The sequence below is a fragment of the Nothoprocta perdicaria genome, unplaced genomic scaffold, assembly GCF_003342845.1.
Source record: "Nothoprocta perdicaria isolate Ctin4 unplaced genomic scaffold, notPer1 scaffold_0, whole genome shotgun sequence".
NCBI lineage: Eukaryota > Metazoa > Chordata > Aves > Tinamiformes > Tinamidae > Nothoprocta > Nothoprocta perdicaria.
Window position 1 is genome coordinate 12,829,930 of NW_020454092.1, and position 27,321 is coordinate 12,857,250.

The 27,321-nt window shown below is 40.7% G+C and overlaps 1 protein-coding gene across 4 annotated transcripts in view; it reads left to right on the forward strand.

Moving 5' to 3' along the window:
- Nucleotides 1-27,321, forward strand: part of ST3GAL3 (ST3 beta-galactoside alpha-2,3-sialyltransferase 3) — a 164,218-nt gene that overhangs the window by 52,323 nt on the left and 84,574 nt on the right. For all 4 annotated transcript variants that reach the window (XM_026033328.1, XM_026033334.1, XM_026033342.1 and 1 more), the window contains one exon: nt 4,888-4,980. In XM_026033328.1, the coding sequence (XP_025889113.1) occupies nt 4,888-4,980 (93 nt within the window). The remainder of the gene's footprint in view (nt 1-4,887; nt 4,981-27,321) is intronic.

The window sequence follows — 27,321 nt, forward strand, 5'->3', positions numbered from 1 at the left end:
GATAATTTTTTCTCAAAGGGTGAAYGACATTGCCAGTTGCATTAATGGGATTTTGGCTTCCAGTGTCCCTGCATCTAGCATGTGTTTCCCAAAGAAAACCCTGATGCTGCATCTTGCCTTCATGTAGGGCCATGGCAATGGGTTGTGGCTTTTAATAGAGTATCTTCAAAACTTTGTTTCTCTGAGATGGTTTAATGTAACCTAATCCACTTCAGCTGGTGTTCTGGGATAATCCAAACAAATAAATATAAATACCCGTTGATGATCATCTCTGCTAAGAAATTAATTTTGTGAGAAGCCACGATTCTTGGTGGAGGAACAGACCAGGACATTTTTTTTAACATGGATCATATCTTTTTCAGAAGGAGAGATTTGGGCCATCTTGCTTCCTACTCAGGCATACAGCCTCCCTGAGGAGTTTGCTTACATACTGAAGTAAAAATTGAAAATATTTACATGTATTTAGCTGGCAGTAGTGATAGATGCATTTCCTGTCTTTCTCAGTATAAGCATTTCCTTGTCTTTTTTTTCAATCTTCTCATTCCTTTTTTTTTTTTTTTTCTTTTTATTTTTTCCTTACCTGAAATAAGAAAAACAACAATTATCATATGTTCAGTTCATGTCACTCTTTGAACCAAAGTCTGGAAATTTCCAGTATAACTATTGTAAAAGTTGCTTAAGCTCCTGCTGCAGTGTTTTCTCCACCATGTTGCACTCCTGCCAAAAGTTCCAGCAAGGGAAAGAGAGGGAAGGTTCATCAGCATTTCATGTTTCCATAGTATCCTGTGCTCAGGGAGATGCTGCCTGACAAATGACATGTTTAGCATGACTCCAAGTTAGATGTGCAGACACATTTTTCAGTCCTCTGTTGTTTCTGGTCTATGGGCAATGGCTGCTGTGCATGTTCCCTCAGCTGTTCTTGGAGTTAATGACCTCTCTTCTGTTGTTGCTCTACAGGGACAGCTAGAGAACGGTGAAAAGAACTGCATGGCCAGACCCACCCATGTTTTTATGTGGACTGATGATATTTGCTGTGAGGCTGAAGGGCTATAGAGGAGAATTCATATAGGCACTTAGTTTCTCATCCATCTCCTTAGTAGAGATTCCTGCCAGCTGGGAAGGGAGGCTTGGTTTATGGTTTTGAATCAGGGCTTTTCCCTCTCCAGTGGGCTTTTATGCTTCACAAGACCATGAGATTTTTATGAAAAAAAGCATATTGAGGACTGGAAAGTTGCTTTTTATTAGTCTATAAATTCTGCATAGAACATATTGCTCAAAGATCTCAGACCTCTTGATATTAATTAAAAAACAGACACACACCCCAACTACTGTGGCTATSTCTTCACTAGCATCTTGGAGCAGTACTACACTTTTGAAGCAGATCCCACAAAGGTCTCTCACTGTGCAGTGGTTCCTGGGTACTTCAAGTGGCACTTGTGGGCTTTAGTAGCCTAATAACTGAATTTAGTACTAATTTCTTCTAGATTAATTTAGATTGTACTCCTATGAGGTTAACATGCTATCCCTGATGAAGACACAATGAAAGAATTTAGCCTGGTGAAACTCTCATATTTGAGATTTTAAAAAGACACTTGTTTGCCAAAAGCAAGTAGATGGAAAAATCTTGTTCCTTTTTTTTCTAAATTTTCTGAAGGCAGCTGGCTTTCTAACTGGACCAAGTTGGAAAACTGATGGCCATGGAACAGTATATGGAATCAGAAAATGTTAGGGAAAATTCGTGTGCTTGTCCATTGGAGAAAAGCTTGTTTGGGTTTTTTGTTTTGTTTAGTTTTTAAGGCAGGAGTCCATTTTCTTTTTAGTGGAATAAGACGATTGCTTTCCTTTACCTTTTGCAGACATATGTTTAAAATTTGAAATGTTTACAGTTACTGACTTTGAATTGTAACTTTCTTTCATTCTTGAAGATTTATTATTTTAATGAGCTTATCCTGCACAAAATCTGCCCCAAAGTTAAGGGCCCATAGTGTCATCTAATTATATCCATGGAATGTAAGCTCTTGTAATGCATGGTGTTCTGGTAAACTGTCTGACTGCTTTTGCAGAATGTCTGTTCAGTAGTACTATTTCTTCAATTTGGAAATAAATATAATTAGAGAAGAAGAGATTTCTTGATTGAAAATAGCAATTTATGCAACTCTGTATTAAGTATATTATTGTCAAATATGGAGGAGATGGTTTTTCATACAGTTCTGTAGGTTGCTTTTGTTGCAGAACTGTCTCAATACCAAAAGCAGTGTGATTTTTTACAGAGCTGACTTTGTTAGGAATAAGCGTAGTATTACACCTCGCACCTCTAGCAACAGCTTTATAGAGCATGAAGTTTTTTAGCCTGCTTTATGGAAAAGCAACCTGTGAATCTTTCAGAAATTCAGAGCAAGTTTACATATCTGAAGTGACGTTAGCTTGSATAGCTTTGTGAGACAGCAGAATGGCAGAGAGCAGGACTGTGCGTGGCCTTATTCCAACATTTTGTTTTGAACCATTACTAACCTAGGTTTATAATTATGAGCGTGCTGGCARTGGCAGCATGGCCCAAATGTGTAGCCTAGAGAAACTAGACAAATAAAAATGTCCAGGGATGGACTTGAAAAGTAGAGTTCCCACTTGTAGCTTTGTGTAGCTGCCTCGCTCGATACGCGGCTAGAGCGGAGGAGAGGAACCGACGCTGAATGATGCGAGGTGGCAGCTACAATTGGCCTACGAGAATCGTTTTGCCTCTGGCGCCCTAGATCATGGATTTCATCACATCCAAGAAATGTTAACAGCTTTGCCCCTCGGGCTTTAGTAGTTCTGAGTATCTTTGTGGTTTTTGTAATTGACAGCTCAATCTTCGCATGCGGGCCTGATTGCCCCTTCTAGATGAGTCAAATGCAACAGGGCTCCAGCCTACCCTTCGTGTACAGAAACACCATRATGGGCGCTTGAGTGACATTTTAATTCGACAATGAGAGCACCRTTAAGGCAGAGGAGAGAAAAATGCCTTGTTGTGTGGCACAAGGTATTTTGTGGGAGCCCTGAGGTCACTTGGGAAAGGCCTGCTATTCAAATAGCGAGGAAGTTTGCCAGCAGTGACTCACTGCTGTGGTGGCTACAGATAAATTCCAGTTGCTCTRAACTTCTTTAGGAAGATTTTGATATTGATGTGTCTCTATCTTGTTTAAATCCTAAAAATCCGGTAATAAATTTTGTTTTCTTGATAACGCCCTTATTTGCCTGCATGTCTTCATCTCTGAAATGCTGGGGTGCAGCAATGAGCTGTGGTCTGTGCATATGTGGTCCCTGTGCCATATTCTAACACTATTAAAACATTCTGGGTTGCAAAAAACATAGCAATGCTTATGCAGGATTCCTGTTTGTCTGTCTGGGGTACACAAGCTACTTGATGCCTCTAAGCTACTTTGGCACTTCTCATTTTGTTGTAAAGTACTAATGAACAAAATGAACCAAGTATTGTGTTAATGTTTCAATTAGTAGTGTTAATTTCTGTTTTGTCAGCAATGGCAGTCCTTTCCTTCCCGTGCCTATTTATAAGAGCCTTACTGGAGTCAAAACCACAAATCATTCCGAGCAGATCTTAGAGATTCCAGGCCCTAACAACTTAGGAACTTGCTAATCTCCCTTGTTTAGAAATAAGTATTATCATATCATCTATGAAAACCAAACAAATGGGTTCCTGTTGTGCTTGACAATTCATTATATCCGTATCTCTCCTATGTATTTAGAGAAATATAATCTCTGGTATAAATAAATGCCACTATACGGGGTCAAATATATTGCTATGTCCATTTTACTAGAAGAGGAATTAAGATTGTAAAAGATTAAATATTTTGACCAAAATCATACAGGAAACATTCGTAATAGAACAAGAATTGGATTCGTATCATTTTATGCTTCTTCTAGGCCTTTTTATCTATAAAAGTCTTAACATAGGAAATTCCCAACTTAAAATAACCTTTTATCTTGTTTACATTCTTTTCCAGGTGTGGAAAGCTTAGATGACTACTGAGCAGAAGTAGGCTACTCTTTTTGGATAGTATAGGTTTAGGAGTTTTTGTAGTGCATGTGGATAATCATAAAGCTAAATGCCCAGCTCAGCAGCTGAGCTCCCTGATCTGCCTCTTCATTTAGCAGAAGTTTGCTGGTTAAGCTGCTATTGTAGCACATGCTACATGTTTGGAAAAGAAAGCAGGTTGTGATAGTAATGGGCTCTCCAAAATAACTTTTGTGGATTTTCTCAGTGAATCTACACTGTGTTTCATTTATTTGCTTATGTTGATATGTAAGGAAAATTCCTTTTGTTATATGCTTACTGTTATCAAAACGGTGTATTATATACAATGCATACATCTCCTACTGGTGGTGAGCACTTGGTGAGCACTTGCAGTCTCCTTTGAATGTGTAACAGTAAACACAGTTTTCTGAGAGAACACTATTTCTTATACCATGAYTTGTTTGAAAGCTATCTTCTAAATAGGATTTTCCCTAGAGTTTTACTTCTATCATACTCGTGGAAAAAAAAATGACTGAAACAAGTTGTTATCTTTAATTTATCCCTTTTGAAAGGTAARAGTTTAAAATATCTGTTTTTCCTCCAGGAGGATTACCCTCCTAGTACCTTCCTTCAGGTTTAGCTCTATTAGTTATCTATTAGTTATCTAAAGTTATCTTTGATGCTCTGTTGATGTTCTCCTGTGATACTACAGAACAAGAAATAAAAACCATCTGTGTTCCCTGTTACTCGTCACAGCTACTTTTGAGAAGAACCCTTAAGGACAAATAATAAAATGACTTGGGTGATTACACCTTACTGGTGTAATGYTCCACTTACTGGGAGGATCCTGACTCTCTCCTTATTTTTTTCCACAGGCCTCCAGAATTGGCATCAAAATATGCAAATTTCTCTGAAGGAGTGTGCAAGCCTGGTTATGCATCGGCGCTCATGACTGTCATCTTCCCAAAGTAAGTCATGAGTCTACCACTATTTTTCTCCTCCCTAATAATTTCTCATGTCTCAGAGTGGGTGTTTGGCTGCAGCTGTCCTGAAAATTGGCATTAATCTGTTGCTCTATTGGTGCCAGTGGAAACCAGCGTGAAAACTTTGGGTTATGTGAGAGGTCAGTGGCAACAGTTTAATTGATTTCAGTCTGACTGTGAGCTTGCGCCAGGAATGCAACAATCTCTGTCTTAAACAATATAACAAATTGTGCTGTCAGTGTGTGCTACAGATGGGTGGTCAAGTTCACTGCTGGTACCAGATGATCCAATTCCTAGAAAGCTCAAGTCATGCAGTGACAGATTAAGTCATTTAAAGTAGTCAAGCATGGTGTTTTTTTGACAACAGAGCAGGTGCCTGGAGGCTTTTTGCAGTAGTGTTTTCCAAAGGGGGCCTGGAGAGGCTGAGACATGTGATTAATACGTTGTGCATCCTATTGAGTTTGAAAGCTTTTATTATCTAAAGTGTTCTTAGTTTCTTCAGAATTTCTTTCCCTCAGGAAGAGTGGAAAATCCATTGCAGTTCTTTTGTTTGAAAGCTCTTAGAAATGAGGAATGTAGTCATAACAGGTAAATCAAAATTGTTTATTTTAAAATTTGACTTATGGTTCTTCTCGGCACTCCATGTGGCTCCTGCATTTCTGGAGTGTATAGAAATGCTGGGGGCTGGTTCAGAGTATAGATTGGAGAGATGAACATTGGACCGTTGAGGCTTCAGGGTTCCAGTGTGTTTGCTTCATCAAAGGGAAAGTTGAAATGTTTTTTGATTTTTGCGTATAAGCTTCCAAAGTGTGCGGGTAAGATCTCTGGAATCTACTTGTCAAAAGAGGTTGCTGACTTTTTTAAATGCAGTTGGCMGTTTTCTAAATGATACGCTCTATCTGTCTGGGGGGAGATTCCGTGCCTTACCCACGTGGAGATTAGATTGGATGACCATGACCCTCTAACCGGTCTTAAAAGTGGTAATKTTCTGTCTTTGTTTTTATTGGCAAGCTTGGGATCTGGAAACTTTTWAAAAAGAATATCTGAGATTGTCCTGTAATCGTAAGATGCTGGTGCCAGACCTTAAAAAGAAAGCAAAACAGCAAGTGTTGAGGCAGTGATCTCTAATGCCAGCGTAAAGCAAACAACAGTCTGTATTATCTGTCGTGTGAATTTTGGAACTCTGCATAGAGTCTAAATAAACAATAAAACTGTAGGCAGATACRTTATCATCCTCATCTTTTTGTAAGAGGTCTGAGTACGTTCAAATCTGCATTTGTGTATGTTTTAGCTGTAAATAGTACAGAAGAGGGAGATGGAGCAATTTWACAAAGGTGAGATGTCTCTAGCTAAAGCCTTCCTGTCTTCAAAAGTTGAACTATACCTGCTTTTTCTATAGCTGTTATTCTTTATTCTTTCTCTGGAAATAACGTAAGTGCTGTGAAGGCCAATGCTCTGGAGAACAGATAGTTCCTATAGCTTGAGTTCTTTCACAATCCAAGGCAGGATGTTTTTTCCTCCTGGTGATATTATCATGGATCACAGGCTAGTTATCTTGATTTAAAGATTCAGTTGATGGAGAGTCTGGTAATAATGGTAGTACCTTGTTTCTGGGAGAATTTGGAAAAAAAAATCACATAGTTCTGAGYCTTTCTTACTAGGGATTAGTATTCAGTTGCTTCCCTAATGAGACACCTAAATTTTATAAACAATTTTTTTTCCAGGATATTCTTTCTTCTTTATTAACTCAGTTTCAAATCTGACTTTCCAGTATTTTAACTGGAATTCATATAAGGATGCCTGAGCCCTAGTGCTGCAGTGAATTTCGTGCTTCACTGTCACCTACTGTTTCTTGTGTAATTTCCTTCACAGTCACAGAACTATACAAATTAAAAATTATCACACCAAGTATCTCTTCTTTTAGAATATTTAGAACTCTTGTAGATTTTTTTTTTCAGTTGCTCATGCCATTAGAAAAATGTCCTCTCTCAGGCTGACATCTTTGCCCTGGAAAAAAGAAAATGTATTTTTTTTATTTAGATAAAGTTGGTTTGGCTGTTTTCAAGCATGAATAAAATGAATAAATGTTTTCCCTTTCGCAAGGTTCCTGACTTTTTCATGCGATTTTAAATGTAAATAGGCAAAATATGATGGAAATAGTTCAGATAGAATAAATATTTTTCAGAGGATGTAACTCTTCTTGTTAAGTGCTGCTTTAATGGTGAAAATGTGGCTTTTGACTTTACCAAGCAAAAGTATTCACTAAATGGACTGAAGAGCGATGCTTTGGGAAATCTCAAAATGTGATTGCTGGTAAGGGAAGACTAAGTGGGGTTATTTTTGTGAGTGCCTCTGTCAATGGTTTCTCATTCTAACAATACTTAATGTTTCCATCAATGATCCTAGCTGGAAAGAATCCTAGGTTAAGTTTGCAGATGGTACRCTTACTGGGGAGCACTATATGAATGATTGGTTACTTTTGCAGAACAATCTGGATTGCCCGATTTAAATGACCACAGGTCAGTAAAATATATATGAAAACATCTAAATGCAAAAGTAGATGTCTGAGAGTAACAAATACAGTTCATGCTTTTAGAAGAGGACAAGTCTCCTTTTAAAACAAATGCCAAAAAGCTTCATGAAGCTTCACAGCTTAAATTTTTCATGTATGTCAAGAAAATTTGGGGTTTGTTCTTTACCCATTAAAAACAAAACAAATCGGCTAGAATACTGTGCCTAGGTTAAGGTGAAGCACTTAAAAGGGGGTAGAAATGAGAGATTGAAGGAAAGCCATAAAAGTATAAACCTGGATTGACTTAAGTGATAAAGCAAATGAGAAACAAGTTGTCTTTCTGAAGAACAAGCCTCCTTTCTGCAGATGTTATATCCAAATGAGGAGAATAGGAAAGACCACTAACGTTGGCAAGTCAAATATAAAAATGTAGTGAAGTACACCAAAAAATGTTGAGGGGCAACTTTATAAAGACATAAAATATAAAATGTTTATATGTCAGAAGTCAAAAGTCTGCCAGAGGTCCTGATGAGCTGGTAGATGATCATAACATTACGTGTGAGCTAAAGGAAGATAAAGACATAACAGAGAAGTTATTTGCTTCACTGCTGGCTGCAGAATAGTCCCATAAAGGAAACCTCCCTCCTGGCGGGGGACAAACTRGGGGAGCTGACAGAACATGGATGTTTTTGAGCAACACAGTGCCAGGAATTTCTAGGAAAAACTCTGTCATGAAATTGCAGATTTGCATATGGTTGTATAAAATTATTACTTAAGTTGACCTTAGAATGGAAGAATGAAGAGCAGTAAAGGTGCTTGAGTTTTGAAAAGAGAGAATAGATATTTTAGGAATCTGGAAACCACCAGTGAGCCTGTTTTTTTAGTATTAGCCACCGTGATAGAAACTGTATCTATACATTTAAATTAATAGTCACAGGAAAAAAGGTGATAATGGGGAAGAGTCAGTTGTCTTCAGCAAAAGGAAATCCAGCTTTGTAAATCTGTTCAGGTTGTTTGAATGACCGAAGGAACATTTGTTAAAGGTAACAACTGATAGAGCATGGCTAGAATGTCTGAAAAAATCGTGGAATTTCAGAGACTGTTGGGAAATTAAACTGGTATAATCCTATAGGGAGTTAATAACTATGCAATGATGGTGAACTCAATGGAAATAATAACGTTACACAATGCAGGGAGGTTACCCCTGGAGTCCTATAGAGAATGTACAGGGATCTGTGCTGCTTCAAGGGTTCGTAAAATAGCCAGAGCACAGAATAAATAGCAAAGTGCTGACAAGTTTTTCCAGGTAGCAAGACCAAAGCTAACTATGCGGARTGTCAGAGAAATCTCGCAGTACTGAGTGATGGGCAATAAAATAGCAGGCCAAATTCCGTTCAGATAAATGTAAGGTAGTTTTTGTGGGAACGACTGATCTAACAGCACWTGGCTGATAAGGGACTTGGATGTGTCTTACAAATTAGGAAACACATCTTGGAATCGCTGCGAATAGTTCTGCACCTTTTTGATTAGTGTTAGTTAAAAGACCAGTAAAGCCCAAGGAATTATTGAGAGAAATGCATAAAAACTGAGAAGTTTATGCTATTATATAAATACACAGTATACCTCTGTCTTCAAAAATACTTGTACTTCTATTCAATGAATTTCAAAATGAATATAGAAGGAATAAGTGTGTATATATAATAATGAGGAATAAGCAGTGAATGGAACAATCTTCATCTTCAGAAAGACTAAATAGAGACTTACGAGGTAGAAAGAAGGCGTTGATGATAAAATAATGAATGGGAGAAGATGCTTAAGTGATTACATCTCTGTGTATGGCATTCAGAGATAGCAAATGGAAGTGTGGATCAGGGTTAAAATAAAGAAAGCCAAGTGTTTTTGCATGCTATTTTTAGTTGCTTTCCCTGAGAAGGAGTTTTTTTCGGGGACAAAAAAGTAGATTGACAAGCATTTACACGGAATTCATGGGAGAATGATCTATCAAAATCCATAAAACACATGGATTCAGATACAGTCACTGGCAAGGAAATACTTAAGTCACAAGAGGCTGGAAGCCAAAAAAGATGTTGAGAGCAGAGTRTGGCTTTACATACCCTGTTTCTTTGTCTCTTTACTGAAACGTTTGCTAGTGGACATAGTTAGACATTGGATTTAGGGCTAGGTGCATGTTTGCTCTAATTCWTTGTGCCCAAACTTGTTCTTTTTTAACTGTTGTACTTGAAGCCAGGCTGGCTTCACTTCATAAAAAGTATGCCGTAATGCAAAGCGTGACAGTCCCTTGCTGGCAAGGGAACGGGAGGTATGATCTCAGGGCTGTATCTCGCTTTAAGAGCTGGATAGCAGGACTGTATTTGGGTCTGGTTGTAACTCAGGGGAGAGGTGTTATGAGATTGCAGTTTCCCAGCTCTCTGCTTTCCCAGGCTAACGTAATTCTGCTTCTTACAAATGCAACAGTAGTAGTTCAAAATGCCATAAGTAGGTTCCTGGTTTCCCACTGACACAAAGCAAATGGCAAACACTTGGTGAAATGGCATCACTAGGCCTCTGTTCAGTGAATTAGGCTATTTTGGTACATCTGAGGTCACCTACAAGCCTGGAATGGTGCGTAGAGCTTTTAGTAGAAGAAAGTAGCTCATGTTTGCGTTAACACTACAATCCCTTGTATTTCTGATCTTATTATGGAAAAGATGCTGCCTGTGGGCAGCTTTCGTTGTAGACTCCACGAGATGAGCTAAGCTGCAGTTTGTGGCCTACGTGCCAGCCTGGGACAGTTCAGCCACTGAATGGTTTTCCAGCCACAAAATGTTGTATGCTGACAGCTACAACATGCAGTTATGGGGGGAGTGTCTGCAGCCTACACACTTGTGAATCTGTGTTTGGTTAGAAAATACAGGGGACGGGGAGGGAAAGAAGTACTTAAAGTTTTTTAAAAAAAAAAAAAAATTTCAAAGTGTGTGTGTGGGGGGGGGAGTTCAATATGTAACAAAACTAAAGGTTCTGTGTCCTTTAGTGAAAGATAGTGAATGAATTTCTATATGAAAAATGAATGTATGATGAGAGTGTATGAATATGTCTATGACCATATTCTGGAAGCTAAGAAATAGTCCCATACAAGAATCAACCTTTTTTGTTGGGTTGCTTCAAGAATAAACACRGCAGTTGGGTTATTTTGGTGCAGACTTGCAAGTGATGAGGAGCTGGCATGTCCTTCCCTTSGCTCAGATTTTTTGTTCTTTTTAATGCTGTTGCCCACAGTCCACGCAGGAAGAAAACTTTCCTGTAAACTCAGATTTTATTGTTATCTTATCACGTATAYTCCTTTGTACGTGAAGTTTAGCATTTTTTTAAGCTTGCATATTGTCAGAGTGTGCATGGCACAGATTTACACCAGACGTGGGAATTTCAGTGGCTTCCTTCCAAGTCGTTCAATACTTTTCTGAGGTTTAGTTTCCCCTTGATATCCTAGTTCATTGGCTTTGGTGTTTTTCACCACTTAAAAAGGCCAGTCTGGATCTGTATCATCCTCTGTTCTTTGGGGATTTTGATTTTTGATTTATTTATTTAAATTCTATACTAAGGACCAAAATAAAGTTTCAAAGTTTTTCAAAGTTTAAATTCTATACTAAGGACCAAAATATATAAATAAACTTTGAAATCGTAAGGAGGAATGAAGAACTAGTAGGTTGTGCTCTGAATCTATGACCTAGTTCTCCCTGAAAATTCATTGGGCGTTCATTAGAAGAAAACAAAAAAGTGATAATTGACCCAAGAGACCTCTGTRTATTTTTGAGATTTACTTGTTAAAGCTATTAAATATAATTTAACCATAAAATTCTAATTGGAATGTATCTTAAAATAAAAATTAAAGAATTGAAGTACCTTTTTCTCTCCCATCACTGCTCCTCTATTTTTTAATTATTTTTTTGTTGGTTTGCTTGCATAATCAAAGTCAAGTTCTTCCCTGGAGTTGTAACCAACTTGCCTTGTAAATGCAAGGAAGCAGCCCTTGGGTGAGTAGCGCTGGACTCCTGGGGATTGCAATGTAAGRTGAGGGAGATCCTCAACTGTTCGTTGTGTCTGTGAAGCTAATTTGCCTGCTGTGGTCAGAAGCAGCTGGGAACTAGTGGTTTGGATTTTTTTTTTCTTTTTTCTTTTCTTTTTTTTTTCCTCTGCCACCCCCTTGTCCATCCTAACGTGCCCTCTTGTGCACAGCTAAGAGAGCCCCTGAGTGCCTTTCTCTGTTATGTGCAAAGTAGCCTTCTGTCTCCCAGGTATCAGAGCCTGGCAAAACTTGTGTTGTAATTGTTGTCTTGCAAATATAGTTCAGGCAGCTTTTATACCTTAAAGAGAATATTCTTATACTGAATGCAGTATGGGTCTGGGGCTGATTTGAGCTATTGCTTTAGCGTGGGCTTTAGCAGGGATTAAGACTATTTGGAAAGGTGCTCCATCCATCCCAAATACCAAAGTTCATTTCCGTGTCCCTTTCTTGGCAGCTTTCCATTGCATAATTTCCGGCTTTGTTACCAAGATATTCTGAAAAATAGGCAGGCTCTTATTTTAAAATAAAAAACCTAACCCTCTGCTTAGAGCTGACTTAATTGTTGTCTCGATCTGGTGAATTCCTGCCATGCCCAGCATGGGCTGCTGCTGGAGTGGCAGGACACGAGCTCAGTGCTGAGAGGCTGCACCGGGAGGTGGCTGCTCCTTCCTTGATGATTAACTGCTTAGGAGTGAGCAGAGGCAGCYGAAGGTCTCTGGCTTCGTGTGGGTTTGGAGACCCCACTAAAGAAGTAGGTTGGGTAATTACTTTGTCACTGACAATCTCTGTGTGGATCCTAAACTACTGCCTGACTTAGCCTGACTTATGCCTGCTGTGTACTGTGCAGGGGCTTCAGGCACAGTACTGGTGTCTTCAAATTTGTTTAAGATGTGTAAAATTGCGTGGGTATGCTGAATTACTGGCGGTGAATATCTTGCTTTGAGGAAAAGTGTGGATACCTCTAGAGATTCCTGGGGATCTTGAGGTCCTGTTGCTCCAAGTGTCATTATACAAATGATTCTTTTCTCTCCCTTTCCAAATGAGGTTACTCTTATATGACAAGGAGAGCCATCCAACCTGTTCCTTCCTTAAGTCTCATTTTGGTGCTTGCCTATTCTGGAATCCTCTACAGAACAGAACTCTGTGCTGGATACAGAGGTGGGCTCTCCCTATGGGAGAGAACAACRAAACAGTCTTTGTTCTGCTAGTAAGGTTTGAATTTAAGCAACACGTTGGTACCAGTGTATTTTCCCTTGGGAAGGACTGCGAATCACTGGCTTCTGTCAGTTCCTTAGCTAGCTCCCGCCTTGGTCTCCAAATCCATGAAGTCCAGCAGAAAGGAGGGGTGGAAGAGGACCGTGGATGCTCTGTSAAGCAGTTGGTGCCTCGGGTTCCTCGAGCTCAGAGGCTGGGCAGTCGGCACGTGCCACTGCTCGTGTTCCTCTCCCTGGCCGCTCTCTCTTGGCTTGGTAAAATTCCCAGGTAAAGGAGCACGTGAGCTGAGACAGGTATGTGGTGTCGGGCTCCTCAAGCACCTCTGATGTGAGGAGCACCTCCCAGACACTATCCCTGCTGCTTGYCCAGGAACGTGTCTTCCTGAGGCATCACCTGCTGTCGCTGGCAGCACTGTAGCCRTTCCACCCTACTTTCCTTCTTTCTTTGTGGTTTCTATGGAATAATGCCCTTGCCTTCTCCTGTGTTCTGTGTTCCTTCCACAATTCCTATGCCGTATGCTCATTTGAGAGATTTAAATCTCTCATTCTTCTGCCTAAAAGTTCAGGGCACAGGTTCAGGGTTACCTCACAAAGTATTTTGTTATAGCTGACTGTGGTTTAGTAAATTACAGCATAGTTTGCTAGAAGTCATTTACTTTAAACACCCAAAATAGGCTTGTTGTCTGAGCTGTTATTGCTGTTTATAGCTATGGGAATTGGCTTCCCCTTGGCCAAGCACTGAAGGTGCCTCAGGCRTTTCCACCTGTGCTGTCCTCAGCAGGAAGCTGGTGTGAGGTGTCAGCGTTTGGTAGCTAAAGCTCCGTGTTGTAATCAGCACTGATTACACTGATTGCTGTTGCTGGAGCTGTCACCCAGGGCTCAGTGTGGAGTGTGTGGTCATGCAACTCATTTGTCCATGCTGGGTTCCCTGCACTCCTTTTTTGTAGAGTGTATGGATCAAGCAATTATTCTGGAGATGAGCAGATGTGTGAACATAACCTCACTGCTTGCCCTTAAATTTGTAACACCAATTAACCAGCTGGGACCTCCAAAAGGAATTTAAATAGTAACAGCTTGGTTTTTTAGCTATGACCACCTCCGAACAAGTGCATGCTGCTGTAATCAGACTGATATAGATGGAGTAGAGTGGAAGAAAAAAGTAGATTAAAAAAGACTAGTGCTCCCACACACCTTTTTTGTTATGGCATTGGTGCCTTAAGGGAGTCTGTGCTGTCTGTTGTGTGGCTGCTATACCTGAGCTCGCCTGTGGACTGTGCAATAACCTGGATAAGTAAAACAATCCCTGTGTCTGAACATTAGCTCTTCCTCCCCCATCAATCTGCTCCCTTTCTGCAAGATTATTTTTAATCCAGATCAGTTCACTCATCTAGTTGATGGAATTACCAAATCCTATATGAATTCAGCTGAGGATACAGTATGGGGATGAAGAGCCAAGAAGATGTGACTGYACAGAGCCGTAATGCAGCCCAGGCACCAGGAAGGACATATGGAAATGTTACTCAAGAACTGCRTAATCCATAAACACCTGATCTCACCTTCAATTCACACAGATTTTCTTTGTCCCCTGTTGACTTCTTTCTCAGYTTAAAAACAACCAAACAAAACAGAAGTAAATTTAATCCCCTTGTATTTGTCCTRACAGTAGATTCTTCTTCAGCTCTACTTCTGGAGCTGGAATTCTTCTCAACTCAAGAATTAAAAATGTGTTTGACTCTGTGATGTGTAAGCTTTGTTTCTAGAAATACCCTTAAGAAAACTTTCTCAAATGTTTCTCATTTTAGACCTTGAAACTTTGTCTGAAGGGGCATCGTTATTTGCCCTTGTCTTCTCATGGTCTTCTCAGATGCCTCAGAAAATTTCTGGATATCTCTGAATCKCTTATGTCACCAGACATTTCCTCTTGGTCTAGGAAAGTGTGTGGCTTTCCTCAGGATTTTTCTGGATTGTGTTACAGAATGAGTAATTACTCATTCTGAACTTTGTACTGGTGATTTTGATCAAATTTCTTGGGTTTGGATGGGCTTCAGATCAATTTGTCCTTTCTCACCTCTTCCTCTTTTTTTCATATCACGCTTCCTTCTGTTGCTGAAACACTTCAGCAGCATCAATGCCTGCAAATACTGTCACAGAGCCAATGTGCACTGGCTAAGAGTATGGATGAAAGGCAAGTCTGATAACTTATCCAAAAATATTTGGCAAAATTAGAAGCAGTTTTGGGAATCCCTGCAACTCCATATTAGGCAAAGGAAATTATAAAAACTAGATATATTAAAAATTCTTTTGACTGTAGCAATTGAAGTGTCACTTGAGGATATCGTTCAAATCATATTGTTGAAGCTCCAGCTTTTCTTGTTTATTTTTAGCATAACTGTGCAGCTAGTTTTAATGCAGCTTGCAGAAGAATAAAATTCATAAATTGATTGGAAATGATTATAGAGATAGCATTGTAATTATAATAGCATCAGGAGTTAATAGTAGCTTGCCAAATTTCCCACAGTTTCTCAGGGACTGGTAGGTGCAATGCAGCTCAGGTCTCTTCCGWTGCTGAAAACCAAGGTAAATGCCATATTTCACTGTTGTTGTTCAGGATATTTGAAGTCTACTTTTACTTTGCTAAATTTCAGAAGTTTTATGAGTACAGAAACAAGTTGTTTCCTTTGAATGATCACATCTTGTTCTCTCCTCAACTGCTTCGTGTCATTGTTTACCACATGCAGAAACTGTCTGTCGGGGCCCTCGCTTGCTCCAGTGCTCAGCTTGTAAACAACAGAGCTATGTGCAGCTCTCATTGAGCGTGTCTCATTGTGATTTTCCTGGAAATCTTTGCATCCACCATGCTAACTTGGTATTCTTCCAAGCTCTAACAGCTGAGGTATGCCTCAGAGTTGCAAACGTCACATGCACCATATCTTGCTTTGTAAGAAGTGTGGTCATTTTAGAGGCTATATCTGTTTTGCCCTTTTAAAATTGGTGTTTGCATCCCACAAATTTTATCTTTATCTTGTTTCTGCTGTGTAGCTGTGGCAGCCTACCCAGCACTGAATGCATGGGACTACTGAAGGGGATGTTGGTGTGGTAATCAGATTCATGAGCAACAAAATGATCTATGAAATAAAAATTTGTATATCAACTGATTTCTGTGGGTTTTCAGAGACCTTAAACCAGAAGAATATGTAAATATGCCCATGCACAAATCCACTATTGTGGCACTAGAATGAAGGGCCTGCCTCTGTTCTGGAATCTCTGGTGTCTTTAATGGAACTTTATTGGTGCTTTATTAGCCCCTGAAGCCAGAGGCTTATCCCGGGGGATGGATTGCTAGAGAGCTGCACTGGGCTATTGCAGGTTGAGCACAAACCTGCAGCACGAGGGGGCTTTGGACGGCAGCTGTTCCGGTGGGAGGGTCTCCGGCTGCAGTTTGGGAAGAGAGGACCAACTTTGGAAAGGTCCCGGCGATGTTCAGAGCCGCACCAGATGCTTTCAGCAGGCAGCGAATGCAAAAAGCAAGCACAGTGTATCTGTTTTGCTAGTTTTGTTTATATTTTATGAATTTGTTTGTAAATGTGTGTCCTGATGGATGGGTAGGTATTTAGAGCTCTGATATCCAGCTCCAGGCAGTCTTAATGTAACCCTTGGCAAAACAGGCAACTCCTTGGAGCAGGTGGTGGCCAGCGCTCTTTGCTTTTGATTTGTTTCTTAAACACTGTCCGTGGAGCAAAGGCATCTGCAGAGGCCGCCGCTGGTCCCAAGGCTGTGGTTAGGGGTCTAGCACGCAGTCTGCCACCGCTGGCCTTGTTCCAGTTGCTCTTGAGCCGTTGAGAAACCATGTCCAGAGGAGGCAAAGTATGCTCCCAGGTTCTGCTTTAAACCAAGAAAACTAAAATAAGAAAACCACAAACTTTCTCTGTTTTTCCCTTTATTGGGGACTTTAGTCAAAACATGTACCAGGAATTTCTTCTTTGGACAGTTCTAGTCCCCTGGGAAATAATAACTATTTATGGAGCAACAGGATCCAGTTTCTAAATGGTGGATTTGTTTATTTCTGCTCTGTGGCTGCTCCTTTCACATAGGAGTTTCCTCATCCATTGAGAGGACGAAGCTTGGCCGAGCGGACACGGCTGTATGGAAGCAGTTGGCYGTGCTCTGCATTCGTGTCCTGGCAGAAGGTCTGTCCTGCTCAGCCAGCAACATTTTTCACCTTTGAACAGCAGTACAGGTCTTTTGGTAGGGAAAATATATTCTCGTATTTTCTAAGAGGAAAAGAGGAAYTGTTCTTTACTCCCAGGTCTATTAGACAATGAGATTATCTTCTTGCATCTGCCCCTGCTTTGAACATGTTGGGGGAAGGCTTGAAGTGCCTCTCTCCTCTGTCTCCCCTCCAAAAATATATTTTTTGTTCTTTGGTATTGCATAATTAAGATTTGTTCTAATTGGGGGATACCATGTACAGACAGGAAATAGGAGGAACGTAGGACTAATCTCTTTTTTAATTCCCTGTTYTTATTGCTAGGATTTGATTTCCTCAGATGCAACATGGAAACTGAGCTAAGAATGTAATAATAGAACAGCCCAGGACTGCTGAGTTCCATTTATTCCATTGCGGATAAMCCTGGGTTTAGAAATGTAGTAGTGGTGGTAGAAATGTAGTAATGGTGAAATACAGAAACTTCTGAATTATCCTTTGCCGCGTTTTATGTGGGCAAAGCAATCTCAACCTGGGCAGTTCTTCCTTCCAATTCTTCCCCCTGATGTTCCATCCTTTTTACTGGATTTGCTCTTCCACACTCCTCACCTCACTGGTTTTCCTCTGCTTCAGTGTGGATTGATGTTGAACAAAGTGGCCCACCCCGGATTTGATGATGGATTTTGGCTGGCACATGAATCTGTGGGATGCTTTGGACAAAGCTGGGAGGCTGTTTGCCAGGAAGGCCGTTCCTCAGAGGAGCAGGACTCTGCTCCTGCCATCACATCAGTTGTCGTCTTCAGCGCGTGATCCTGCACCAGCACCGCTGTCTTCCAGACCTTGAGCATCTTGCAGCTTTTCCTGTGCTTTGTCACAGTGGATTTTCAGTGTTTTAGCATCTCGGGACTGGGAGACAAAAAAAAAAAAAAAAAAAATAGGGGGGAAGGAGCACTTTATTCTGAGTAATTAGCTTCCAGATGTCACTCACTCCGAGAATGCGGAGACAGGGAGAGAAACAGGCTGTCCAGCATGGACCAGGACAGACATAATGCGAAACAGGCCAGTGACGGAGCACACTGTGGTCCAGGAGTGATTCCCGCAGGAATTTCAAGCGGCCCCGGCTGTTGTGAACGCTCCCTTTACATGTGAACCGTGGCCAGGCGATGAGATGTTTTGACAGATGCCAGTCAGAGAGATGTTCTCGACAGAATTTCTGTAATGACTAACATCACTCCGAGCAGTTGCTTGTGTTTCTCAATGTTTGTTTTCCTTCATCTCCTATTTGTTTCATTTTCACAGCAGTGCCCGACTTACCGTAATGAGATTCAGGAAGCTGAAATCAGCCTCAATTAGGGAGGCTACTGTAAATATTTTCACTGACAGAACTTGCTTTATTCAGTTAAGATTTCAAAATATTTGAATGTTGTTTTATGATAAACTGTTAGAAGATCCAGTTGTTCAAATAAACTAATWCCAGGAGGGCTTTTTTTGTGATAATCCTGAATTAAGCTAGCCTAAAGAAGCCTTGCTCTCTGAAGATGCAGGAACCTCCCAGAAAGGTGGGAGAGGGGAGAAGCATGATAGGAAAAGGAGGAGGAAAGGGTTCCTACAGACTGACTCAGACAGTTGTTCCTAGATCTGTCTGTTATTTAACAGTTGTGCRGCATTTCTAGAAATGTTAAGACAGTCTTAGGTGTAGCTGATACCCTGAGTATTGGTCGGAGTGACCAGCATTCCCTGGATGCAGAGTGTGTGAAGCTGCCGTCCCTCAGGAGCCACCCTGGCTGCCTGGGAAGTGACCCAGAAGCACCCAGCACATCTAACCTGGGAAGATCTCTTAACACCTTACACATGGTTAACTGCTCTGTGGCTATTAAAAGGTAAAAAGTAAGTAGGAAAGCCAGTTTTGAGTACTGGGGCACTTTCGGTTTTCTAGTGTTCTGGGCATCTCTTGGGGTTTTTTTGTGCCCTTTTTTTTTTTAGCTTTCAGCTACTGCAGAGCAATTGCCAAGGACCTGGTCAAGTTTGGTCTTTCAGCCTGACTGAAAGGTTAGACACCCCAGAGCGGTGGTTTCCAGAGCCCTCTCAGTTCTCCGTGTAGAGAAATAAAATGAGAAGGAAAGCAGGATTTTTCTAGCAAACCACAGTAAGTTCTTGGTGAGTAGTTCCGAAATAGCTGCAAAACAAAAGCCTGAAGTCAACAACATGCCCTCTTTGAATATACTTGCTAGCAGTCTGTAATTTTAGCCGCTGCATGAATTTTKCTGTGGACTTGCCTTGGCTGTGAGCACCAAGGGTTATCTTTGCAGTGCTCTGCTGCTGCTTTTCTGAGCAGTCTTCTGGAGGAAAGGTGCTTGCGCCTGTCCCTGCTTTCCAGGACTTGCTCCATGCCGCATTTTTCACGGGAAATGATCTGCCCTCTTACACAGGTGGATTGTGCAGCTTGCGGAGTGCGTGGCTGCCACCTTGGAGACATCTCCATCTGTGTTTCCTTTCTTTATAGCACTTCATAACTCATGTATCAGCAAGCGTATTTAATGTGCATACCTCCTAGTTATTCACCTTTCTAGCTGAGCTTTAGCTGTCCGCAGACTCTGACATAATAAAAAGCTCTGATAAGAACCTGAGGTTGGCCTCTCRTCTCTGTACTTTTCTATTTTTATTTTTGGAGAGAATGGAGTCTCGCTATTCCATCTTGAAATAAATTTTTCTAGATAGCACATCCTACCTAAATATTAACTCTAAAATGGTYTGAGAGGGCACAGCAGTGCTGCAAGTTGCTTCTACTCTAGAATTCCTTAGAAGCYGCAGGTGGCTGAAATAAGTGAATTAGCAAATGAAGCACCTGAATTGTGGGTATTTGGCTTCCACATTGAGGCAAAGTTGAGCCATTTTAGGGGAGCAGTGGTGAAAAGAGCTAAGAGCAGGATTATGTTGTGAAGTTTAGAGTTGCATTTTATGTTTGTTTATTCACATGTAAACCTTGTATTTCAGCCCTTGTATTTAACAGCACAACCTAACATCGAGCTTGGTAAATTTTCCAGTTTACAAATTCTCTAGTTTCTAGGAATCAAGGGTGGGACTGACAAAGTCAGAAGCAGTGGATGAGACTAAGTCCTCTGGACAGCTGGTACACGGTCATCTGGCTTTTAGGGCCATGTTAAGGAAGCCTATGGCTAGGAAGACGTGGCAGTGGTTTGTAGTGGGCTTTTGGCAAGCTTCATCTCCCAGCCACAAGACATTGGGAAGGAGATCCCCTGGCAGGTACGAACCAGGGGGCTTCCAGTAGGGATCACTGAGGCGAGAGGCTTCACAGTTCACGTGAAGCGGTGCTGCCTTTGCTCTGCTGAAACGCAGCGAGCTGACTTGTTTCCCASCAGACTAATTGCTCTTGGTTTGTTATAGAGACTTTTTGGTGCCCTGTAGTGAAGACTGTTTGTTCCGGACAGCGTGTTTTAGAAGATATTTGTATGTGCTGGCAAAATTTTCTTTTTTTTTTTTTTCTTTAAAGGTCACCTTGGGTTTAGGAAAGTTTAAAGAGCTGTAGCTGCAGCTAAATAGACACAAGATATAAAAACAAATCCAGAAGGTGGTTGGAGTGTGGAGTGCTTCTGATATTTAAGTCTGAACTTCCTTCAATTTGCCACACTACTGGGCCAGTTCACTGACATCTGTATTTCAAGGTGTTCCTGGCTTTATTGCTTATATTACATCATTGCTATTAACCTGTGCTATTGCATTAGGTTTCTTATACTGTATCATTTCATTCTGATATAATCCCATTTCCCAAAATATTGGGCTAGAAGAACTTGTGCCATCATGTAATACCCTCTGCTAGTGGGATTGACACTGCTTTTCCTGTCTAAATTAATGATCAACTGTGGTTTTCTTTAGTTTCTTTCAGTGGTCTCTGTTTTGCAGTGCCTAAGAGCTCAGCTTTGCCCCTGTGGCTCTGCAGGGGTTCACACGATGAGTAGGGTTCTTGGTGGCTCCTGCCTCACCTCGGTGGCAGACGATCATTTAGCCCTCTGTGCACCGCGTGCTCTGTGTAGCCAAGGGGTTGTGAAGCCGCTCCCTTATCTCCACTTCTCTCTGCATAGTAAATTTTCCACCTCCCACTGTGCTGTGATACTACTTTGGTGAAAGCATTTGTCATCTTATTTTGGTGAACCACTGTGGAGGGTTTCTGTTACTCCTTCAGTTTGTCTCTGAACCTGTAGGAACAACTTGGCAGCTGGCTGATAATGATCTTACTTTAGCATTTGATGTGGTGCCATGTTTTTTGCTTTTGGAATGTACATTGGAAAGAGCAGAAATGAGTTTTGGCTGGAGCTTCGGTGCAATCTTACAGGCAGTAAATAACAAAGACTTTAACAGGAAGAGAGAACCCAAACACTTCGTGTTCCGAGTTGGCTCGTATGAATCAGCAAGTCCTGCATCTGTGTTGCTAAACAACAGGACCCAATTGCTAAATGTGACCCAAATAGTATACCATGTAGAGGCATAAGCCCTGGGATTCTGCTCCAATATTGTTCAACAGAAAACATCAGGCCGCCTCTTCTCCACATAGCTGAGCCCTGAGCTGGGGCTTTTTCTTTTTAGTATTATTATTAGTAATGTACTTTATTACTTCTTTTAGTTCCTTGTAAAATTGCTGTTAAGTTTACCCTTCTCATTTGTCATGCTCTCAGTGACAAGATCTGCCTCCTTTCACTAACTCTCTCTTTTCCACTATATTAAATTCAGGCTTATTGGCCTCTGCAGGGCTCTGTGGAAAGTTACTGCCAACCACTTAATTGTTAGCTAAGTTAAATATAAAATCTCCTCGTCCCTCCAACCAACTGTGGGAACATTGTGACAGTTCACAGGAGCTATTTGTAAGTCTGTGGTGGATATAACTGCAATGATGACTTATCGGACAATATTTTTCTCTAAAAATACTGCCTGGGCATCTGAAACTAGGGGCGAAAGGAGGTGAAGCGGAAGAGATCTCATCTGTCTAGCAGAAGGAAAAGAAACTGGGTTTGAACCTCAYTGTTTGCCAGGTGGTTCCACCAAATTGAGTTGGAAGATGGTAAGTTGGAGGAGCTTGTTAGCGTAGACATAAGGCATGAATGAGCAGAGATGAGCCTGGCTTTGCAAGGAGAAGGAGCTCGTGTGTGTGGGYGCTGTGCAGAGCTGGAAGGCCTCCCTGGCAGCTTTGTGCTCCGACATCCCTGCTGCTTTAGCGACCGAGAGAGGCGCTCGGCTCTGCTCCGCTCGGCTGCGCGCGCGGGCCGGGCGGGCCCGGCAGCAGCCTCGGGTCTCTGCTCGCTGTTCCGTGGCCTAACCTGGACATGCTCCAAGGTCTCTGACCTCAGGGCAGGTTAGAGCATCGTCTCTCTCTCATTCGCTTGTGTTTTTCAGTTGTGTTTGTTAACTGGAGGGAGATAGGGCCTATTTAACRGGCGACAATCCTGTGCAACACCCGGACAGCTCTGTGTTGCAAAGAGTGAAACCATATTTTATTAATGAAGAGCAGAAATGCACAATGCTGGTGGAAATTACTGTAAAGTGGCCATTTTATTAATATAACAGAGGTTACAAATGTTAATCAGCCTCTCGGGAAATTTCTAGATGTCTAATCCTTCGGTGCCTTTCCTATTTACTCCTACCAGATGCAGAAAGATTTGCTGGCGAGGAGGGATTAGTTGTTACTGTGTTGTCTCTGGATGTGCAGACAACTGGAAATGCATTTCGGTCCCAGGGAAAGAGAAGTTGTTTACTTCTCACTTTTGTCAATTATGCRTAGTGTGTTAAGAACAATCTATAAAAAAGTTTGACTTCTCTAGCTTGGAATTTAGGCAGAAGATGAAAAGGGGAATAATGGGAACACTTGCAGAGTGCTGATTTTTGTGTCATTTGTTAGTGTTTTCTGCATTGCTGGTTTGTACCGTGCAAGTTCAATTGATGCGACTCTAAATTTGCCATCTTGGTTTCTTCTCCCACATTGAAGAGGTAATTAAAAAAAAAAAAAAAAAAAAAAAAAAGTTATGTCTATAGATTGGTATCAGGACCATTGAAGGAGAAGCTAGAAGAATTTAACTGCAAGCATAAGAACTCTGTCTGTTGGGATCTGTGCTGGCAAAAAATATATATWTTTTTTTCATTCTAAAGGTGCGCATCTCCTGCAAATGCTGTAACAAGTAGACACAGAAGGAAGGAAGCCTTAAGAAGTATCAGAACAATACTCAAAGTGTGTGTGTGATCTAAAACCTACTTTTGCAAGCACTGGGATTTATGTATAAAAATAAGCACTCGAATAGCTTTATGTATGAAAATAAGCATTAGGAGAGCTATGTGGAAACAGTTTGTGTATTTTGTAGCAGACGTTTAATAGTCCATTAGTACTTTTGGTGACACTTTCTACAGTGTCTTAGGTACTTATTAAAAGCTCATCTGTTAAGGCTTATGCCTCAAGAAGAGGACATGGAAAATGCTATGTATGTGTAATGTAGTTGAACAACTTCTTAAAAAGTTGAGCTTTGGAATATTTAGCTTTTGTGTGCATGAATTCCCAGCTGCAATGCAATATTAATGTTACTTTAAAAAAAGCTATGTTAAAAGAGAGAGCAGAATGTGCCCAACAAAGCCATGACTAGAGAATCCTTCACTGTGTACCTAGTGCTTTAAACTGCTCTAGCATTTTTCTCTAGCTGAGAAAAAAAAATAGAAAATATTTTCACAGCTAATGATTCATATTGTAAAGCAGTCCTTGTTTGTGTTTAATTATACCTGTACTGTTTGAGCTATGGATTCTTTAGTGGAAAGTTTCAGCTCCTTGACTTCAAACTAACATTTCCAAAGTTTAATTAAAATACATATTTTATGGACCTTACAAAGCAAGTCTTATTTTTAGCTATGTATTCTGCAAAACTATAAAAACTGAATGTATTTGATATCGCTGAGATCGAGGCCAAGTTTGGTGTGTGTCTCTGTGTGTGTGTTGCTTTCGTTCTTTCTTTTTGTTTGTTTTTAAAGATTCTTTACTTAAAAGGACTTTGAACTTYGGGGGGCCAATTTTGAAAATGTTGACCTCAATCACTGAAAATTATGAAAGCAGAAAATTTCATGGAAGCCTCTTTCATGCAACTCACTCCTTCAAACAATGATGTAACATGATGATATTAGAACTGCTATGACAAAACTTTCAGAAACAGGACATCACATCATAGCACAATTCAAATGAAAATAGTGCAAGAAAGTTGCAGGTGGCTAAGCAATAAGAGCAGCAGCCTCACGAGCAGGGGTTTAACATCAGCTTGCTTCTTCCTTCAGGTGGATGGGCACAGATAATAAAGTAAGGGATAAACAGTCTAAGGCATCCGTGACCTTGTGTCCGGCAACTCTGGCTCTACCCTGAAAGACATTTTTTGGATTTGCTTTGGTAATACTGCTAGAGAATAAAAAATTCACAGCATGTGAGCTGCACCTTTTACAGTGTTTTGACCTTTCTCCTATGCTCTAGATGTGTTGTTAAATTATTGGRAACTAGAACTATTACAGAAAGCCAGACTGAGTTATTAATTTGACTTGAGGACAAAAACTGGGAAGCTTCTGCAGTTTATACTCGTTGCTTTGCTTGTCCAATCGCTCAGGCTCTCTAGTGTGTCAGTGGGACGTGCTGAAGAGTAGCTGTTAATAGCAGAAGTTGCTTTCATTTTACTAGCCATTTTCTTTACAACAAAACTTAATGTTTTGTAGYGATACTGTAATGTACACATTCATTAGGCATTAGACTTTTTTTTTTCCTTTTTTTATTCTTTGATGTTTTGTTCTATAAAAGTTGCTGTGCTTTTGTCCTTGCCTGCAGCAGCGCTTTTGGCTGTGCTGTAGAGCTGGGTCTCCTGACACAGTGTAACAGTGCACCCGTGTTCACTGGTATATCAGTTCTTCCTCCATCTCAGAYTGAGAAAGTCTTCGGTTGTATGATTGCATTTGACATTTGCAAGCTTAAACCTRTGCCTAAACTGTAAATTTTGGAAATGGCTTTTCCTGTTTTTGGCCAATTAAATCTTTTTTCCTCCTSAGCATCAACTGAAAGGAGTCCCTTGATTTGCAGATGCCTGTTTGCAGGAGATTTCAAATTTGCAAGGACACCATCAGTTCAAAGTAGAAGTCTAGGGAATTACAGTTAAAGACATGCTTTGATTAAATAACCCCGTGTGTTTTATGGCAGGTAAATATATCCATTGGCAATGGGATGACAGTCAAGATGACAGATTTTGAGTTGTGTTGCCTTGCAAACTTAAGCTGTGGTTTCCAGAAGATGAAATCCTGTAGTCACATGCATTAATACACTTTTCAGAAGCTCTTTGTGGCCAAAACCAGCTCAAAAGAATAACTACTCATATTGATTGAATTAAACGCCCTTTTCCATTTGGTAATCTTGTCACATGGTTGAGCTGACTGAGGTCAGCAAGAATTACAGCATTTGTTTAAAATGGAGATCTATCAGACCCTTGTTTTTGAGATTTGGCTGGGATAGGAATAGAGCTTTTGTAACTTGAATGTTTTGTAGAGGGAAGAATTGCAGCACCACAGAACTGTTGAAGTTGAAAGGAGCCTCTGGAGATCATCTCGTCCAACCAGTCTGCCCAAAGCAAGGTCAGCTAGAGCAGGTTGCCCAGGGCCATGCCCAGCTGCATTTTGAGTATCTGCAAGGATAGACAGACTCTGCAGCCTCTCTGGACAATTCACTCCAATGTTCAACCCTTCCTCCCTCCAAAATACACCCGTTAAAAATGTGTTTTCTAATGTTTAAGTAGATTTTCTTTTGTTTTAGTGTGTGCTCTTTACCTCTTGTCTGTTCACTGCTGAGAAGAGTCTGGCTCTGTGGTCTCTTGTTCCCCCGTCATCAGGTATTTTTATATATGAATAGAATCTCTCTGAGCTTTCTTGTTTCCACGCTAAACAAACGCAGCTGTCTCAGCCTCTGCTCCCACAGCAGGTGCTCCAGCCCCTCTTTAGCAAAGGAGGGGACTCAGTCTAGCAGATTTTTGTCTCCCTCTTCCCGGGGATCCCAGCAGCCCGGGATGCTGGGAGCCCCCTTTGCCATGACGGTACTTTGGACCATGTTCAACTTGTCTGCTGGGACCCCCATCCTTAAACTTGCTAAACTTCTATTCCTTCTCCAAATTAGTTAAATAAGGATCTTGTCACCTTTAAGGTTTTATTTCTTCTGTTAGCAGCCTCCTTGGTAACACCCTTACTGGCTATTTAAAAATACCAATCAACGGGTAGAATAACATGGGAACYGCATCATTAAAACTAAACAGCTTTTTCTGCTTTACACTTCTTCACAATGTATCAGCAAATACATTTTAAAAAGTTAGTTTAAATGGAAGCTTTAGTTTCAATAAAGAGTTAGTTTAAATAGAGTTTTAAATAGAGGGGTTTTGACAGGGAGAAGAGAGAGGATAGATTGCACCTGATCAAACCTTAGCTTTCCTATATGCTTCARGAGAAATACTCGAGCTGTACAGAGCGGTTTTTGTATCTGACATCCCATCTCCTCACTTTGACACCCCTGCACTGAGGAACCAGCCTCAGAACAGGGCAGTGACTCTGTGGCAGTCTCTGGTCTCTCTCATTGCTGAACTAATGAGCACTAAATCACCCCTCTTGGACCATATACATCTAGGAATTTTAAAGAGGCTTAAAGAATGTAATGAGCTGCTAACCAAAATGTGCAATCTCTCATTAAAATTGGACTTTCAGCTTCAGCAACAGAAGGAGGAAAATTATCATGTAAACTTGCAGAGGGAATTGGGAAACCAGAGTGCAAAAAACCTGCTTACCAGGAAAGTTCTTTTAAAAGATTATAAAAACAGCCTTCTAAACATTGAGATGGCCATGATATGACATAGAGAAATGTAAATTCTGTAACTGAAAATCATGCAGTGCTAAAATACCTTAATATTTGTATTATATTGGCTCAGGTCCTTACAATTTCTTTTTTCTATGACTTCCTCTTGTGGTTCTTGGACAACTCCTTTGCTTTCCTTATATTCCCCTACACCTCCTCCTCATTTTTTTCCACTGACAGGTGCTTTGTTCTCTCTCCTCTCTCTTCTCTTGCTATTTATTCTTTGCAATTTTATTTATTCTTGCAATACTGCGTCTCCACCTTAGAAAAAAACCCAATTTGTTAGTGACTGCCCCCTTCCCTTCCTATGTCCAAGTTGATTGATAACATTCCAATCATGTCCTAGGATTTCTCTCCTCCAGTTCAATCTGAGTTTTACACCTCTTGAAGGCCCCTGGAAATTTCTTCTAGGCAGAAGTTCTGGTA